We start from the raw sequence: 16,717 nt of genomic DNA, 5'->3' as shown, positions 1-16,717 counted from the left end.
GGCTTGCAACCCAGGCCTGCGCCCTGACTGGAAGTTGAACTGACAGCTGTTTAGTTCATCGGCCCATGCTCAGTCCACCAGGGCTTATTTCTTATTTTAACATTTCTTAAATTTTTAAAAATATTTTATTTATTTATTTTACAGAGAGGGAAAGGGAGAAAGAGAATAAGAGAAACTTCAGTGTGTGGTTGTCTCACTCATCACTACCACCTGGCCTATAAGTGCGTGCCCCAATCAGGAATCAAACCAGTGGCTCTGGTTCACAAGTTGGTACTCAGTCCACTAAGCTACACCAGCCAGGATTCTTATTTTTATAATTTATATTGTTTCCATTTGTCATGGTCTCACTAAAAGTACATTAATTTGGCAGTTATTTCAAGAAATGAACTTTTGGTTTTGTTGATCATTTATTGTTTATCTATTTCATTTGTCTTAAAGAATTAACCTTTTATCAAAATATAATGTCCCCCTTTACCTCATAACAGTTTTTTGCTTAAATACTAAGTTTGTAATGTATGATATTAGTATAGCCACTCCAGCTTTCTTTAGGTCACTATTTTCATGGAATATACCTTTTCATTCTCTCACTTTTATCTTAATTGTATCTTCATATCTATGTAAGTTTCTTGTACCCAAGATACAGTTGAATCATGTTTTTCATTTATTATGCCATCTTTGCTTTTAGAGAGTTTAATTTTGAAGATAATACAAGCATTAAAATGGAATAACTTCTGCCACCTTATATTTGTTTCTGCATGCCATATATTTTTGATCCTCAGATTTTCATTATATTTTTCTTTATGATCAATTTGTTTATGCTCGTGTTCTGGTTTTATGTGTATCTTTATTGCCTTTTTTTTACTTATTTTGTTAGTTACCATCATCTTACAATTAATTAGGTTTGTCCAAAAGTTCATATAGTTTTCTTCCATAAAAATGACCCATTTTATATTTCACCAATAACTTTATTTATTAGGATAATTTGAGTATGTCACCTCTCTTCTATGTGGTATAACATTGATCATTCTTAATTAATGTCTTGATTTGATTGCTCTCAACTTGAACTGGTGTACATCATCCAGAGAGAAATCTCTATCACAGAACTTGGTAACCCACTATTGATACATTTCATCAGTCACACTACCTTCTGCATAAATCCTTGTTGTTTGTCGTAGTTGTGTTTACCTTTCTTAAAACAATAAAGTATGACATCTTGAAGATGTTGCATATTTTCTTCCATTTTCAATGTTAAAATGACTACATAAAAATTCACCAAGTTTGATGTTTTCTTTAATGTGCGCTGATATGAGCTGACCCAACATCATCTAACAAAATTATTTTGAATGAAATTAAAAGAGAAATGAGCATACCATAGCCATCATACAGAAAAAAACAAATGAGGTTTTTGGCCAACCCAGGACTATTTTAATTTATAACAATGTAGTTTGAATTAATACAAACTTTAATAGTAAGTTTCAAAGAAACTTTCTAGTAGCTCTTTCCCTCTTTTTAATATCACAAATCACATCATACACATTGTCTGCCCACTATGATAGTTATGTAATTACTGCTTCACATGTTTTTTTTTTAGTTATGAAGAAAATTAGTCATAAAAATCCAATTCTGGAATTGATATTTACCCATTGAGATAGCTTTACTAGTGTCCTTACTTTATTTTTTAGTGTGGTTTCTAGTTACTTTGTAGTGTTACTTAGACTACAGGATTAGAGTATTTTAGATAAAGTATACTTACTGCAGAAAACAACAGAGGGATGTCTTTTCATTTCTCCTTTTATTTTTTTTTCTTTCATCAGCTGAACCTTGTTATTGGATGCCTTTTATCATTCTGATTTCTGTTGAGAAATCTGCAGGCTATCTTATTGAGGATATGTTACACATGATGAATTGCATCCTTCTTTGCTCCTCTCAGTATTCTCTTTTGTTAGCATTTGACAGTTTGATTTTACTGTCTTTACCTGGAGTACAATAAGACTCATAAGTATGGAGATTTATTACTTTGTAAAATTTGGAATTGTTCAGTGATTGTTTCTTCATGTATTCTTTTTTTTTTAAGATTTTATTTATTTATTTATCTTTAGAGGGGAAGGAAATAGGGAGAGAAACATCAATGTATGGTTGCCTCTAGTGCATCCCCTGCAGGGAACTGGCCTGCAGGGAACCTTCCGGCAACCCAGGCATGTGCCCTGACTGGGAATCGAACTGCGATCCTCTGGTTCACAGGCCCGTGCTCAATCCACTGAGCTATACCAGCCAGGGCTCTTCATGTATTCTTTCTGCCAATTAATCCCATCTTCTTCCAGGATTCCCAATATATATAGATTGTTTAATTATGGCGACCTATAGGTATTTTATGATGTGTTTATTTTCATTGTCTTTTTGCTCTGCTTCTCAGATTGGATGATATTAATGGACCTCTTTTACAGCTCAGTGATTTTTCTGCCTGCTCTAATCTGTTGAAACCATCTAATGAATTTCACTTTAACCATGGTAATTTTTAGCTTTCAGAACATTTTCTATTTATTTTTTCTAATTTTTATTTCTTTTTAAATATATTTTATTAATTATGCCATTACAGTTGTTCTAGTTCCCTCCTACATTCCCCTCCAACTTGCCCACCCCCTCCCCCACCATTCCCCCCCTTAGTTTATGACCACATGTCTCAAGTTCTTTAGATTCTGTATTTCCCCTATTATTCTTGCCCTCCCCCCTATTTTCTACCTACTGTCTATGCTACTTATTTTCTGTACCTTCTCCCCCCTTCTCCTCCTCCCACTCCTCTGTTGCTAACCCTCCATGTGATATTCATTTCTATGGTTCACTCCTGATCTAGCTGTCCTTAGTTTGCTTTTGTTTTAGGTGTGGTTGTTGATAGCTGTGAGTTTGCTGTCCTTTCACTGTTCATCTTTTTTATCTTCTTTTTCTTAGCTAAGTCCCTTTAACATTTCATATAATAAGGGCTTGGTGATGATGAACACCTTGAATTTGATCTTATCTGAGAACCACTTTATCTGCCCTTCCATTCTAAATGAAAGCTTTGCTGGATAGAGCAATCTTGGATGTAGGTCTTTGGATTTCATGACTTGGAATACTTCTTTCCAGCCCCTTCTTGCCTGTAAGGTTTCTTCTGAGAAATCTGCTGACAGTCTAATGGGGACTCCTTTGTAGGTGACTGTACCCTTATCACTTGCTGCTTCTAGGATTTTCTCCTTCATTTTAATCTTGGCTAATGTAATGATGATGTGCCTTGGTGTGTTCCTTCTTGGGGTCCAACTTCTTTGGGACTCTCTGAGCTTCCTGGATTTCCTGGAAGTCTATTGCCTTTGCCAGAATGGAGAAATTCTCCTTTATTATTTGTTCAAATAAGGTTTCCACTTGAGACTTCCTCTTCCCCTTCTGGTACTCCTGTAATTCGGATGTTGGAGCATTTAAAGATGTCCTGGAGGTTCCTGAGCCTCTCCTCATTTTTTGAATTCTTGTTTCTTCATTCTTTTCTGTTTGGTCATTTTTTCCTTCCTTCTGGTCTACTTCCTTAATTTGAGTCCCAGTTTCCTTTCCATTACTATTGGTTTTCTGTGCATTACCATTCATTTCAATTAGTTTAACCTTCACATGTTCCTCTAATTTGTGACTAAAGTCAACCAGTTCTGTGAGCATCCTGATCACCAGTGTTTTGAACTGTGCTTCTGAAAGTTTGGCTACTTCTTCATTACTTAGATTTATTGGCTCTGGGGCTCTGAGTTGTTCTTGAGCCATGTTTTGATCTGTTCATGCCTGTTAAGTATGAGGAGCCAACCGTTAGTTTTTTACCAGGGTGGGGCCACCCAGGTCGCTGATTTGTGACACTGTGCATGGGGGTGGGATCAGAGAAGTACAATGACAGTTCTCTCTGCAGCTTTTTGCAGCTGGGGCCTGCATGGTCCATCTCAGCACCGCTAGCTCCTTTGCAGGTTTATCTGCCTGCAAATGTGTGACCACGGTCTGACTTCAGTGGGTCCAGCCGCTTCTCCACACCTGGGACCCACCCACAACTGCTGGAGCGCCTGGGTTGTGTGCCCCGGTACGGTGGATCTTTCCTGCCCAACCCTGGTCTGCTGCTGGCTCCGCCCCTCTTACCCATTTGGCTGAAGGGTTCATTGTTGTCAGACTTTTGTGTAGTTCAATTTTCTGTAACTTGGCTGTTTTTGTTGCTAAAACTTTGTTGTTTTTAAACTTGGTTGTGCGAGAAGGCGAAGTGCTTCCAACTACGCCTCCATCTTGGCAAAAGTCTCTTTTATTTCTTTATTGAGAGTTTCTATATTGGGGGGGCCATTATTCTTCTGCTTTTCTTCATTTTTTTAAACATTGTATCTTGAATTAGAGCCTATTTAAGATGATTTATTTTTAGTCTTTTTTTACTATATCTGATATCTGCATTACCTTAGTTGTGCTGAACATGTCCTAGTTGCTTGTTTCTTTGTATGCCTCCTGCTTTTTATTTAAAGCAAACTGTTTTGAGAATTATGTTATGGCTACTCAGAAAAGCGTATTCTAGCCACAATTACCCTTTCCAATTCTTTTTGTTGCTGGTTTTTTGTGGTAATAGTAGGTAGATTATTTAGCTAAAAGTCCACCTGAGGTGGGATGTCAGAGTCTGCTCACTTCTTTTCCTAGAATTCTCAATTCACAGATATAAGGGAGCTTTTTCAGAGCCCTTAACTACTCCACAAGTTACCTCTTTACCCCTCCTTTTCTTCCTCATGCATTTTAGAATTTTTGTTGTTTACCTAGTCTCTCTTCTCTTAATGCAAGTGACTGTGCTTTGGCTAATACATTTGTCTTTATATACTTTGAACAGACAGAGGCTGGTGAGCTATTTGCATTCTGGGCAAACTCAGGTGAAATAAATGCAAGTCCTTGAGCCATCAGATCAAAACCTACTTCCTAAACACACCTCCTCACTTATTTTCTTTTTTTACTTGATTTTTTGGAGGGAGGGTACAATGAATTTTATTGATTCTACATGACAAAGTAGAATCCTCCCTAATCTCCTCTGCTTCTTCAGGAAGGGGAACTGTTCGCAGAGTCCAGAAGAGTTTCAGGGAATTGATTTGGAACACGGACTACCCAGCAGCTAAGGACCTCTCTTTCTCTCTCTGGATCCTGTGGTCCAGGAGGCATTTGCTCCTTGTGAACCATTAGGTCCACCACCCTGTAGTTGTAGCCAAATTTATTTTCATGGCAAAAAATGAGCTTGACAGAGTGGTCAAGGAGGATAGTGCCAGCTCTGCCATTAAAGGTGGAAGACAGGGTATCACTGTTAAAGTCACAGAGGTCACCCTTGAAGGGCCATCTGATGTCTGCTTCACTGCCTTTCTGATGTCATCATATTTGGCAGCTTTCTTTAGGTGGCAGGTCAGATTCATACCTGACACATTGTGGGTAGGGACATGGAAGGCCATGCCAGTGAGGTTCCTGTTCAGTTCACAGATGACCTTGCCTACAGCCTTGAGAGAGCCAAAGTAGCATTTATTCTCTGGTCAGCCCCTTGGACATCACACCATACCTTTCCAGAGGTTCCATCCCGTCTTTTGGATGGCAGTGATGGTATGGACTATGGTCATGAGTCACTCCCCAATGCCAGAGCTGTCATGCTGATCTTGGCCAAGGCGGTCAAGCAGCAGGTGGTGCAGGAGGCATTGCTACCTATCTTGAGGGAGTTATCGTACTTCACATGGTTCACACCCATCACAAACATGGGGGCATCTATAGAAGGGGCAGAGGTGATGACTCCCCCCCAGTGCTGCCCTCCAAGTAAGCCCCAGCCTTCTCTGTGGTAGTGACTCCACAGCATATTCAGCACCATAATCACCTCATTTGATGTTGGTGGGATCTCGTTCCTGGGAGACAGAGATGGGCTTTTCACTGATGACAAGCTTTCTGCTCTTAGACTTGACTGTGCCTTTGAATTTGCCCTGAATAGAGACATACTGGAACACGTAGACCATGTAGTTGAGGTTAATGAAGGGGTCATTGAAGATGACAGTATGCACTCTGCCAGAGTCAAAACCAGCCCTGATTACAAGGTGCCCAATATGGACAAATCTGTCATGCCAAATTTCACAATTGTGTCTCAGGGTTGTTGTGGCTGGCACTATGCAGGAAGACACAGCTTTCTGAGGAAAAGGACAGGCAAAGGGCCCTCGCTCTTTTGTGAGCAGTCCTCTTTTATGAAAATTCAGAAGTAATTTTTTATTGTGTTTTTCTATTAAATGTTATTTTGCTACTTGTAGATTGTGATTTTTATTAGAGTTCTGAAAATGAGTTTTGACCCTTTCTGCCAGCTTAATTATTGTGTTACTAGAGGAATGAAATTCTGGAGTTTCTCTTCCATTATTTATGGTGGTATTAATTTCTGACTTTTGTAAATTTGCATTTCTTACTAACTGAAGAAATTGAGAATTTTCTTCACATGTATATGGACCATTTCTGTTTTGTATATTGCACATGCTTTTTCTTTGTACTTTTCCTTGAATATTACTTTTAACCTCACTCATATTCTTTTTTAAGTCATACACATACCAAAGATAGAGCCTAGGTCTCTTGGTTTCCCTTCACGTATCATAATACTCAAAGACATTCTTATGCATTCCATTAGTGTGACTTATACCCTTTCTCTCTCTTTTTTAAAGATTTTATTTATTTTTAGACAGGAAAAGGAGGGAGAAAGAAGGAAGAGAAATATGTACTTGTGGTTGCCTCTTGCATGGCCCCTACTGGGGAACCTTGCCTACAACACAGTTGTGTGCCCTGACTGGAAATCAAACCAGAGACTTTGGTTCGCAGGCCTGCACTCAAGTCAGCTGAGCTATGCCAGCCAGGGTGTTTTTTTGTTTTTTTTTTTAGGTTGTTCGCACAAACCAGAGTGCAGAAGAATTTGTCATCACTTTCCCTCATATTTATCACAGCGGCTTTAACCAAGGATACAACTTTGCAGAGGCTGTCACCTTTTGCACTGCTGACCGGGTAAGTGTGGGATGTGGTGGGCTTAGAGATAGACATAGGGGTAAAAGTAGTGTTCACTATGAAGCATCTTAAGCACTGTGAATTACAGGTAGCCACACTGTTTCAAATTACTTGTAGCTGCTGGCTGGACACCAGTGTATTGAACACTATCGCCAGCTCCAGCACTCCAGCTTCTTCCTTGAGGGAGCTTATCTGCAAAATGGCTGCTTTCCAGGAGAAGTTGGATCTGAATCTGGCTATGACTGTGCACAAGGACATGTTCATAATAGTGCAGTAGGAATAACATTTACGAAAAGCCCTGTTGGAGAAGGTGGGTGGTATTGACTAGGACTTGTGGAAAATCAGTCCAAGTAAATTATGTAGAGAGACAAAGTCAAAAGTGAATAAGTATTCTATGCCTCATCTCTAAGTCAGACATTTTGAAATGAAAAGGCAGAGACTGTATGTCTTTATATTTATTTCTTCCGATTTTTCTACAGCTATCCTTACAAGGCTGAGTCCATAGCCAGGCTCAGTGTTGGCTGAGGTGGGGTGTCCATATCCCTGCTCCTAGTCTTTACAGTATATGTGGGTTGAACCACCCCCAGGGCATCACGGAGGCTGAATGAGAGAGAGGCTTTCGAGCTGCTCCCCAATGATGAGTGCCACTGCATGAAGTGTAAGACAACATGCTTCCTATTGGCTCTAGCCTGCTACAACTACCCAGGTGGACTTGTCTGCCTTTGCCACAACAGTGACCTCTGCAAGTGCCCAAGTAGCCAACAGGACCTACGGTGAGCATGGGGCCTACTTTTAGAGGACACGGGAGTTACAATGCTGGGCCAGATGTTTTTCTTACCCATTTTTACCAGGTATCACAAACCTGGATGAGCTACCCATCACACTGCATAAACTAGAGGTTTAGGCTGAGTCCTTTGACTCTTGGGCCAACAGAGTATGAGTGGCCTTAGATGTGGAGGATGGCCAGAAATGCAGTTGGTGATGATAAATGGAAAGGTCCATGGGCAGGCTGTTTTTTTGTTAGTATTTTCAGCCTTATTCCTCCACTTTTTGGTAGCACTTCAACTTTTACTCTGTCTCCAGGCTTTGAAGAGCTAAGGACACTGGAGTCTGAAGCCCATAAGAAACAATTTCCAAACAGTGAGCTGCTTCAGCAATTGAAGAACTGTCTGAATGAGGCAGAAGCTTGTGTCTCCCAAGTCCTGGGGTTGGTCAGTGGTCAAGAGGCTAGGTATGTTAGAAGGGCAAAAAGGGGTGGCACTATGTAAAAATGGATTAAAAAGAGGGTAACTCATAAGTAATGTGCCTAACAAAAGGTAATAAGTAATATATGCCCATATTGGTGACCAGACTTAAATTGGTAATGTAGTTGAAGATAGTGAGAATGGCAAGATAAATATGAAAACAATATAATAAAACTTGAAGACACTGAGAATAGGAAATTTCAAACATAGCATGCAGAGGCGTATCTCCCCTTCATGGCACTTCACTTTGCTTCATGAGTGTTGTGTTTTTACAAATTGAGAGCAAAACCCTCTACCAGGCAACAAGATGATGAGTTGCTTTATTAGGATACTTTATTGCAGTTGTCTGGAACGGAACCTGAACTATATCTGAGAACTGCTTATAGTTCAGACTTCCACCATGAACAACACTGGGGGTGAAGATGGGATAGAATTGCAGTCCTGACATTCTTGCTAGGCAAACTTCATAAAAGTATTCAGGCATCAGGATTTCCACAAAATTCATTTTTGCCTATGTGTATTAAAGTGAAATTCTCACATTTTCCTTACTTACTGCTTGTCATATGTGTATCATAATAGATACATCTGGCTTTCTGGCTGAAAAATCAAGGGAGTGATAATATACATATGTTTTATAAATTTCAGATAGAGGTAGAACAGCATTTGCTAATCACAATGTCAAAGTCAGATTTTAAGAAATTCTTAAGAATTTTTACTTATGTTTATTTTTTTTATTATTCTATTACCATTGTCCCAGTTCTCCCTCCTTACCCTCCTCTCACCTCACCCTGCCTCCCATGGCCAATCCCCAATCTATTGTCTATGTCCTTATGTTCATTCACATATATTCCTTGACTTGTTCCTTCCCTTTGTTTTTGCCCTCATTCTCCTTCCTTACCTTTGGCCAGAACTTGGCTGCTGTCTGGATTAAAGAAAATACATATATGTGTGTGTGTGTATATATATGTGTGTGTATACATATATATGTATATATATACACATACACACATACATATATATGTATGTATACATATACATACACATATGTATGCTTTATTTATCAGATATTTTTTAAAAAGCAGACAAAAAAACTGTTTTACTTATAATGATCAAGGGATTTTCTCCACCCTTAGTTAACAGTCACTTTGTACACCTCCGCTCAGCCATAAGGACTAACAAACAGGCTTTGTAATTCAGACCAGTGGCTATCCTCAAAGCTTCCACTACTGAATTTACCCAGTTCTCCTATCACTAAGTGTACAGTGATCATCACATCTTTTGCTTCAGCAACTCCTTTGTCCTGGAAAACATTTCATGGTAAAAATTATCAGAACACTCTTTATGTACTTTCCATCCCTTCTTTTTCATCAGCTGATAAAACTGATAGTGTAAAAATATACTTCTTCAGAGTTTTTCAGTTTTTATTATAGTTTCAAAATATATTTGCAGTATATTTTCTGAATGAAGTTTATTTTTTATAACAATAGTGAATTGTCCTCAAGCCATTCATTAAATCATTTTTCCCAACTTGATACAGTAGTTTCATTACATGGTAAACTTCCAATAAGTACAGTGAATTGTTCTTGGGTCCTTGTATTCCTCTCTCTGTTTATCGTTGTTGTTGCTTGTATTTTATTTTAAAAAATTAGTTCACTGGAGTGACATTGATTCATAAAATTATACAGGTTTCAGGTGTAAAGTTCTATAATACATCATCTGTATATTATGTATTTACTAACCATTTTGTCTTTAAAAAGTAAAGATGGTAGCAGTGAGTTACCTTTTCATATAGGAGCTCTGTGCAGAGGAAATTCAAACTTTCCCATGTTGACCTGGTGATGGTCATATCAGGTGGCCTTAAGCTTTTAATACTTATACAGTGATTATCTATCTCAAGTTGTCATCCCTTCAACCTGTTGGCCTCATTTGTTCTAGCAATTACATTCAAAGAGTATATCCTAAAACTTATCATCACATAGACTGTTCCACAATGAGCTCTTATATTTATTTGAGTATCTATTGTTATATCATCACACAACACTGTGCTGCTTAATTCTTCCATGTGTTTTGCTTAAAAAAATTCTTGTGGTCACTCCAGTTAAATAAATGTATTACGTTTAACCTCACCGTGAAAGGTACTACTATGATGTCCTGCTGGCTAGTTGCTTTTGTAAAGTCTCATTTCCTTATTTTGATCTCCTTATACATCTTAACTTACATCTCTATACAAAATAAGAGCTGTATAAGGGCCATCTCACAGACATTTTCATTCTCTCAAAGGGAAGGCTGTATTATTTTCTTCTTATCTAAAAAAACTCACTTTATACTGTTTTCCTGAGGATGTTTGATTGTCTTTCTCTGGTATCGTCTCTTACCAACTGTTACCATGGTATCTTATGTAAAATGTTCTCAAGTCTTCAGTCATCTTTTTTTTTAGTTTTATTTTAAATTTATTTCTTCACATCATCATATTTCTCTTCTTTGGGTGAAATATCATCTATATATTTTGCCAGTTTTTCCTTTTTTATAAATTTTATTTAGTTATTTTTCAAGTACATTTTTTAAATCTATTTCTCCCTTCCCACCCCCCCTGCCCCGTCTCCCCCCTCCCTCCCATTCCTCACCCCAGTCCTCATCCCTGTGTCTTTCATACTTGTTCCTCAAAATCCCTCCCCATTTTTCCCCTTAAATTCCCTTCCCTCTCCCCTCTGGTCGCTGCCCATTTGTTCTCTATTTCAGTGCCTTTGTTTTTATTCTGTTTGCTTGTTTGTTTTATTGTTTAGCTTCCTGTCAAAGGAGAGACCATATGGTATTTGTTCTTCAGTGCCTGGCCTATTTCACTCAGCATAATGCTTTCCAGTTCCATCCATGTTGTTGCAAAGGGTAGTAGCTCCTTCTTTCTCTCTGCTGCATAGAATTCCATTGTGTATATGTACCATGATTTTTTGATCCATTCATTTACTGATGGGCACCTTAACATACTGGTTTATACTGGTTCATTCTGGTTCACAGTTCCTGAATGTAGATGTTCTTTGGAGATAACTACTACATCATTGAGGGGAAATAAGGGTATTGAATGCATGAAGTATGACCTCGGAAATTCACTTAGTGAGTCCTTTCTCCCTGACTCATATGTGATTGATTCACCACAACTGACCCTGACACAGCTGTGGGCCCTTCTTGAGCAGATGAGCAGATTGCCCTGTGCCATGGATCAGACTGGGGATGTCAAGGTGAAGATGAGCCTAATAAGATTGCATTTTTGTTCAGACGTACTAGCCAAGTCTGAGACAATAGAAACTTTGAGAACGTGATTGTTTTAAGTAGGTCCTTATAATATGACCTTTTTATAAGCTGCAAAGATAGGAATGCAATATTGACTGATGTAATAGCATAAAATAGAAGGGGAGAGTCTTCCAAACAAAGTTAACTGTCATAAAATATGATATTTAAAATAATGACTTTTGAGATTGTAGAATTTTATGGCTTTAGGGGGGTTCTTTTTCAAACTTCAGTCTCAAGAAGTCCGAAAAGACAAGATGCTATAAAGTATATCTGGAAAAATAAAGTTCAGATAATTAAAAGAAAAGCAGTTTATATAAATATAGGATCTTTGTTCATACCAAGCATATCCTATCATAGGGCACAGCTGAAACTAAGTGTAAGTCAACAATGTATGTGTATGTGAGATGATGAGCAGATCACGGTTGGGTAGTTGATTGTCCAGATGCCTAAATGTGTTCTTTACCCTGTATTTCTGCAAGATATCTTGGATCAAGTGGAGGCCTACCAAGCTGAGGCTAGGAAGGCTCTGGCCTCACGACCACCCAGTCTAGATCTGCTGCAGACTCTGTTAGAGAGAGGGCAGCAGGTAGGTGTGGAGGTATCTGAAGCTAATCAACTCCAGAGATGGGTGGAACAGGCACAATGGCTAGAAGTGAAGCAAGCAGTGGCCCCTACAGCTCAAAAGGGCTCTCTAGTTATTACGCAAAGGCTGTTGGTTATTGGCACCAAGGTAGCCTCCAGCCCTTCTGGACAAGGCCTGGCTTGAGCTTTGGGAGCTGCTGACCATTGCAGAACGCTGGGAAGAAAAGGCCCATTTCTGCCTGGATTCCAGGTAGGTCCTAGCCTTTCTCCCATATGTGCCCAGAGTCCAGTCCTCAGAGTTTGTAAATCACCCTGTATATGACTTTAATAGTTACATTGGCACCAGACACCCAGGCATGTGCTAAACTATGAAGAAGTGGTGTTACCATTTTATGCAGTCCTATTTATATTCCTACTATGTAAAAATAGTAATTAGGAATATATTCTTACACTGACTTCTCAGGTGACAGATATGACAACTGAATAACAAGTGACTTGCATGTCTGCTTCACTGTATAGAGTGTTCCTGTGACCTCAGCAATTACTGCCCACTCACTTTATTGAAGATTTTATAGTCCTATGTCTTTGGCAAGGAAACAGGACCAAAAACATGCCTGTGTATGTGTAACATTTTAAGGATGGATTTCTCTTTCTTCCAATATGTTTAGGCAGAAATATCCACCAGCGACATTGAAAACCATAATTCGTGAGGCAGAAAATAATTCCTGTTCCAGGAATTCTGCCTAATATTCCTGGATAATTCTGCCTAATATCCAGGCACTCAAAGAGGCTCTGACTAAGGCACAGGCATGGATAGCTGATGTGGATGAGATCCAAGTGAGAATCTTGTTTTCTACTTTCCTACTGTTGGTGTACAACCAGAAGAAAGGCAGTTTTACTTTGTAACTTAGTTGGTTTTGGTTGAAAAGTATAGGCAGCAGGTTGGGGATACTTATGAAGGAACTGTGGATATTAGGATTAACAGGAAGTATAGAGAGATTAATGGGTCCAGCACTGAGCAGACATTGTCAGGAGGGAGCCAGATGAAACAAAGCATGCCATGTAACTGGCCTTTTAAGTGGAATTTTTCTGAAGCCCGTGAAACTAGGAATTTTGGGAGAAAGTCATCTATATTTTCTCAAACTAGTGTAGGTCTGTGTTGCAGATACTCAGAATTGTTCAGCACATTTAAGATACAATGGTTGTAGCTGTAACAAAACAGATTTTTATTGTCCCTATCTCAGAATGCTGATCACTATCCATGCTTGGATGACCTGGAGGGCCTGGTGGCTGAGGGTCCAGACCTACCTGTGAGTCTGGAAGAGCTGAGGCAGCTAATTTTACAGATACTGAGAGGACACTCCTGGAAGGAAAAAGCCTCTAAGGTCTTCTTGAAGAATTGTTCGTGTTACACACTGATGGAGGTAAGGGTCAGCCCTCACCCATGGATTCTCCTTTAGCCCGGCTTCAGATGACTCATGATTACATGGGAAATTGTGGTATGCAGGGAAGGGAAGTAGGTAGAGGAATCATAGTCATTTCTGTTGTGTCTGCCTGCCTCAGGTGCTCTTCCCATGTGTAGGTGTGGGCTCAGATAGCACCAGGTGCAGCTGGTGGATTGACAAGGAGTTTGAATCATGACAGTCTGGCACAGAGCTGCTACAATTGTCTGTACAGGCTTTCAGTGACTCAGGCTTTATGGTAAGGGCTTTGGGCCTAGATGAGGAGAAAAGTCTGGGGATGGAAAGTATCTGGGTAACCATGGGCAGACTGCTTGCTTCTAATTTGGGAGTAGGGTGTTAAAGGAACTAGAGAAGGGTCAGCTCCTCCTGACCTCTTTTTCTCCTATCCTGGTCATGACAGACAGTGGCTTTCAAGGAGGAAGAACAGAAGGAAAAGGAAGGTATCCTGAAGTTCTATTGCACCAACTCCATGAAGCCCTATCCACTGGCATCATCAGTCACAGTCTCCTCTGCAACTTCCATTTGTGTGTGGGGGCAGGTGCTGGCTTTGGTGGGAGCTCTACAGTGTGACATGTGCCAGGACTGGTTTCATGGGTGGTGTGTTTCCATACCCAACCTATTCAGCTCTCTATAATTCAGTTCTACCTCATCCTCTCCACTGGCCTGGTGGGAGTGGAACACCAAATTTCTGTGTCCAATGTGTGTGTGCCCACGGCACCCACGCCTGGAGACTATACCAGCACTGCTGGTAGCTCTGCAGAGACTGCCTGTGCATCTGCCTGAGGGTGAGGCCCTACAGTGCTTCACAGAGAGAGCCATTGGCTGGCAAGGGCATGCCAGGCAGGCTGTGGCTTCTAAAAATTTAATGACTCTGTTGGGGCAGCTCTCCAAAGTTCACCAGCAGCTCCAGTCTGATCCCATGCCTGAGGACTCTACCTATCCTTCAGTCCATGCATCTGAGTGTCTCAGAAAAGGCAGTGAGAAGGATTTGCCTAAGGTAAATTGTGCAGCCCTGCTCTTGACATTAAATTGTATTTTCTGACACTACTCCTATTTATGTTTTAGTTATACCTATCCTCTTAATTTTCAGTCTCCTTTTGTCCATCCTCCTTGCCTCATTCTCTCCATCCTGTTCAGCTCTCTGGACTATTCTTGCTTTCAATCTGTGTCTGCATTTCTCCTGCAGAAGGTAGAAGAGTTCCAAAGTTGGGCCCCAGAGGCAAAAACTACTGCTTAATTCTTCTATTATTGCTACACATTCCTGCTTTCTTTTACAAGTGCAAGGGTTGTTGGAGAACAAAGACAAGATGACCGGTCCTGAGAAGGGAGCCCTAGCACAGTTTGTAATGAAAATTAGTAAGTCTTAGTATGGGCAGACTATTGACTGAGCAACACAAGGGACCTATGATAGTCCTTTCTGTCTTTGCGATACAACCAGAGACAGCCTCTAACAAATCCTGTTATCATAACCTTCTAGACCTGGGGCCACTGTCATCATTGTTACCACAATTGACTGGCCCTGTATTAGACCTTCCTGAAGAAACCCGGGCCACTCTAGAGGAACTCTAGATGTTGGAGGGCGATTTGCTTGAGGTGACTCTGGATGAAAACTATAGCATCTGGCAGCTGTTGCAGGCTGGACGGTCTCCAGACCTGAAATTGATCCATACACTTCTGGAGGTAAGGCAGTGTGGCTCATGGCAAAGCAGGCAGGAAGCACAGGACTAACCACTGGCCAAGAACTTCTTTATGCTTGTCTGTGTATGATTGTAGGTGGGAAATCATGAGCATCAAGGAAGTTGGACAAGAGTCCAGGCATTAGAGAAGTGATGGCAGTGGAAAGTAAATCTGGGTAGAGAGAGTAAGGATCTTGTTCAAGAAAATCTACAGCCAAAAAAGGCCCAGAGGTCAGAAATTAAGCCTGAGCAGGGTCAAGAGGAGTATGAGCCTCAGGAGGAAGCAGATACCTGCTACAGACCACAGTCACATCTTGAAATGGAACCAGAATAATTTAGGACAAAAGAATTCTGGTCCCACCACCTCTTTTCTTACTTTAACACCTTTGATACACTTGTCCTGTCTTCAGCAGCACGAGCTGTGACAGCAACACAAGAAAGATTTGTTATTGTTTTTTGTTTGTTTGTTTTTAATTTTATTGAATCCTGAGCCTTTCTAGGTCCTGGACCTTCTTTCCCATTGAGAATCTGTCCCTTCAGAGTACTCAGTACCCTACCTAACTCTTAAAGGCAATGTTTTAAGCTCACTTCCTGTAGATCTTACCCAGTATTGCTTTCCAGAAGCCTTTTGCAGCAGCATTACTGGAAACAACATAGAGTGAGTGATTTCTTAAGCCAGTTTTGTGTTAGACTGAGGCACATAAAACTGCAAAAGGTAAATGTATCTTATACACCCCCCACCAAACACACTTTATTGCATTTTGGTTTTTTCTTATTTATTTATTGAAATTCTTAGGGGTTTCAAGAATTACTGGATCTTCTTTCTACCTCATGTTTTTTGTTTGTTTGTTTGTTTTTATAAGATTTTATTTATTTGTCTTTAGTGGGGAAGGGAAGGAGAGAGGGAGATAAACATCAATGTATGGTTGCCTTTCATGTGTCCCTTACTGGGAACTGGCCTGCAACCTAGGCATGTGCCCTGACTGGGAATCAAACCGCAATTGTCTGGTTCGCAGGCCCAAGCTCAATCCACTGAGATACACCAGCCAGGGTCTACCTCATGTTTTTTTCACCTTGGTTCACTTATTTAAAAATAATTACCTGTTAATTCCAAAAAGCATAGAGCAAGAACTTCCTTTTTCCAGCTGATGTCCATTTGTAATTCAGTTTCTTTTGTCAAAAATAACACACCTGTGTTTGACAATTGTGCATCTCATTTGCACTTTTTTATTTTTTTTAATTTATTTATTTTTAGAGGGGAAGGAAAGGAGAGAGGGAGAGAAATATCAATGTATGGTTGCCTCTCGTGCATCCCCTGCCAGGACTGGCCTGCAACCTAGGCATGTGCCCTGACTGGGAATTGAACTGCAATCCTCTGGTTCTTAGGCCTGAGTTCAACCTACTGAGCTACACCAGCCAGGTCATTTTCACTTGTTGTGATACA

General features: G+C 40.1%; 1 protein-coding gene across 1 annotated transcript in view; it reads left to right on the top strand.

Moving 5' to 3' along the window:
• The window catches only part of LOC128627977 (lysine-specific demethylase 5D-like), a 112,969-nt gene extending 97,271 nt beyond the window's left edge, over positions 1–15,698 (top strand). Inside the window, 18 exon segments of the mRNA XM_053668800.1 lie at positions 6,904–7,023; positions 7,141–7,202; positions 7,204–7,333; positions 7,611–7,628; positions 7,630–7,796; positions 7,849–7,997; positions 8,107–8,254; positions 11,293–11,375; positions 12,032–12,296; positions 12,298–12,384; positions 12,803–12,971; positions 13,379–13,558; positions 13,698–13,835; positions 13,998–14,601; positions 14,876–14,953; positions 15,075–15,277; positions 15,371–15,564; positions 15,566–15,698. Coding sequence (XP_053524775.1) covers positions 6,904–7,023; positions 7,141–7,202; positions 7,204–7,333; positions 7,611–7,628; positions 7,630–7,796; positions 7,849–7,997; positions 8,107–8,254; positions 11,293–11,375; positions 12,032–12,296; positions 12,298–12,384; positions 12,803–12,971; positions 13,379–13,558; positions 13,698–13,835; positions 13,998–14,601; positions 14,876–14,953; positions 15,075–15,277; positions 15,371–15,564; positions 15,566–15,698 — 2,928 coding nt within the window.
• The last annotated feature ends 1,019 nt before the right edge of the window (positions 15,699–16,717 follow it).

This window comes from Artibeus jamaicensis, unplaced genomic scaffold (assembly GCF_021234435.1).
Source record: "Artibeus jamaicensis isolate MK-2021 breed Jamaican fruit bat unplaced genomic scaffold, CSHL_Jam_final contig_507, whole genome shotgun sequence".
Lineage (NCBI taxonomy): Eukaryota > Metazoa > Chordata > Mammalia > Chiroptera > Phyllostomidae > Artibeus > Artibeus jamaicensis.
This window is presented reverse-complemented; position numbering and strand designations above follow the sequence as displayed.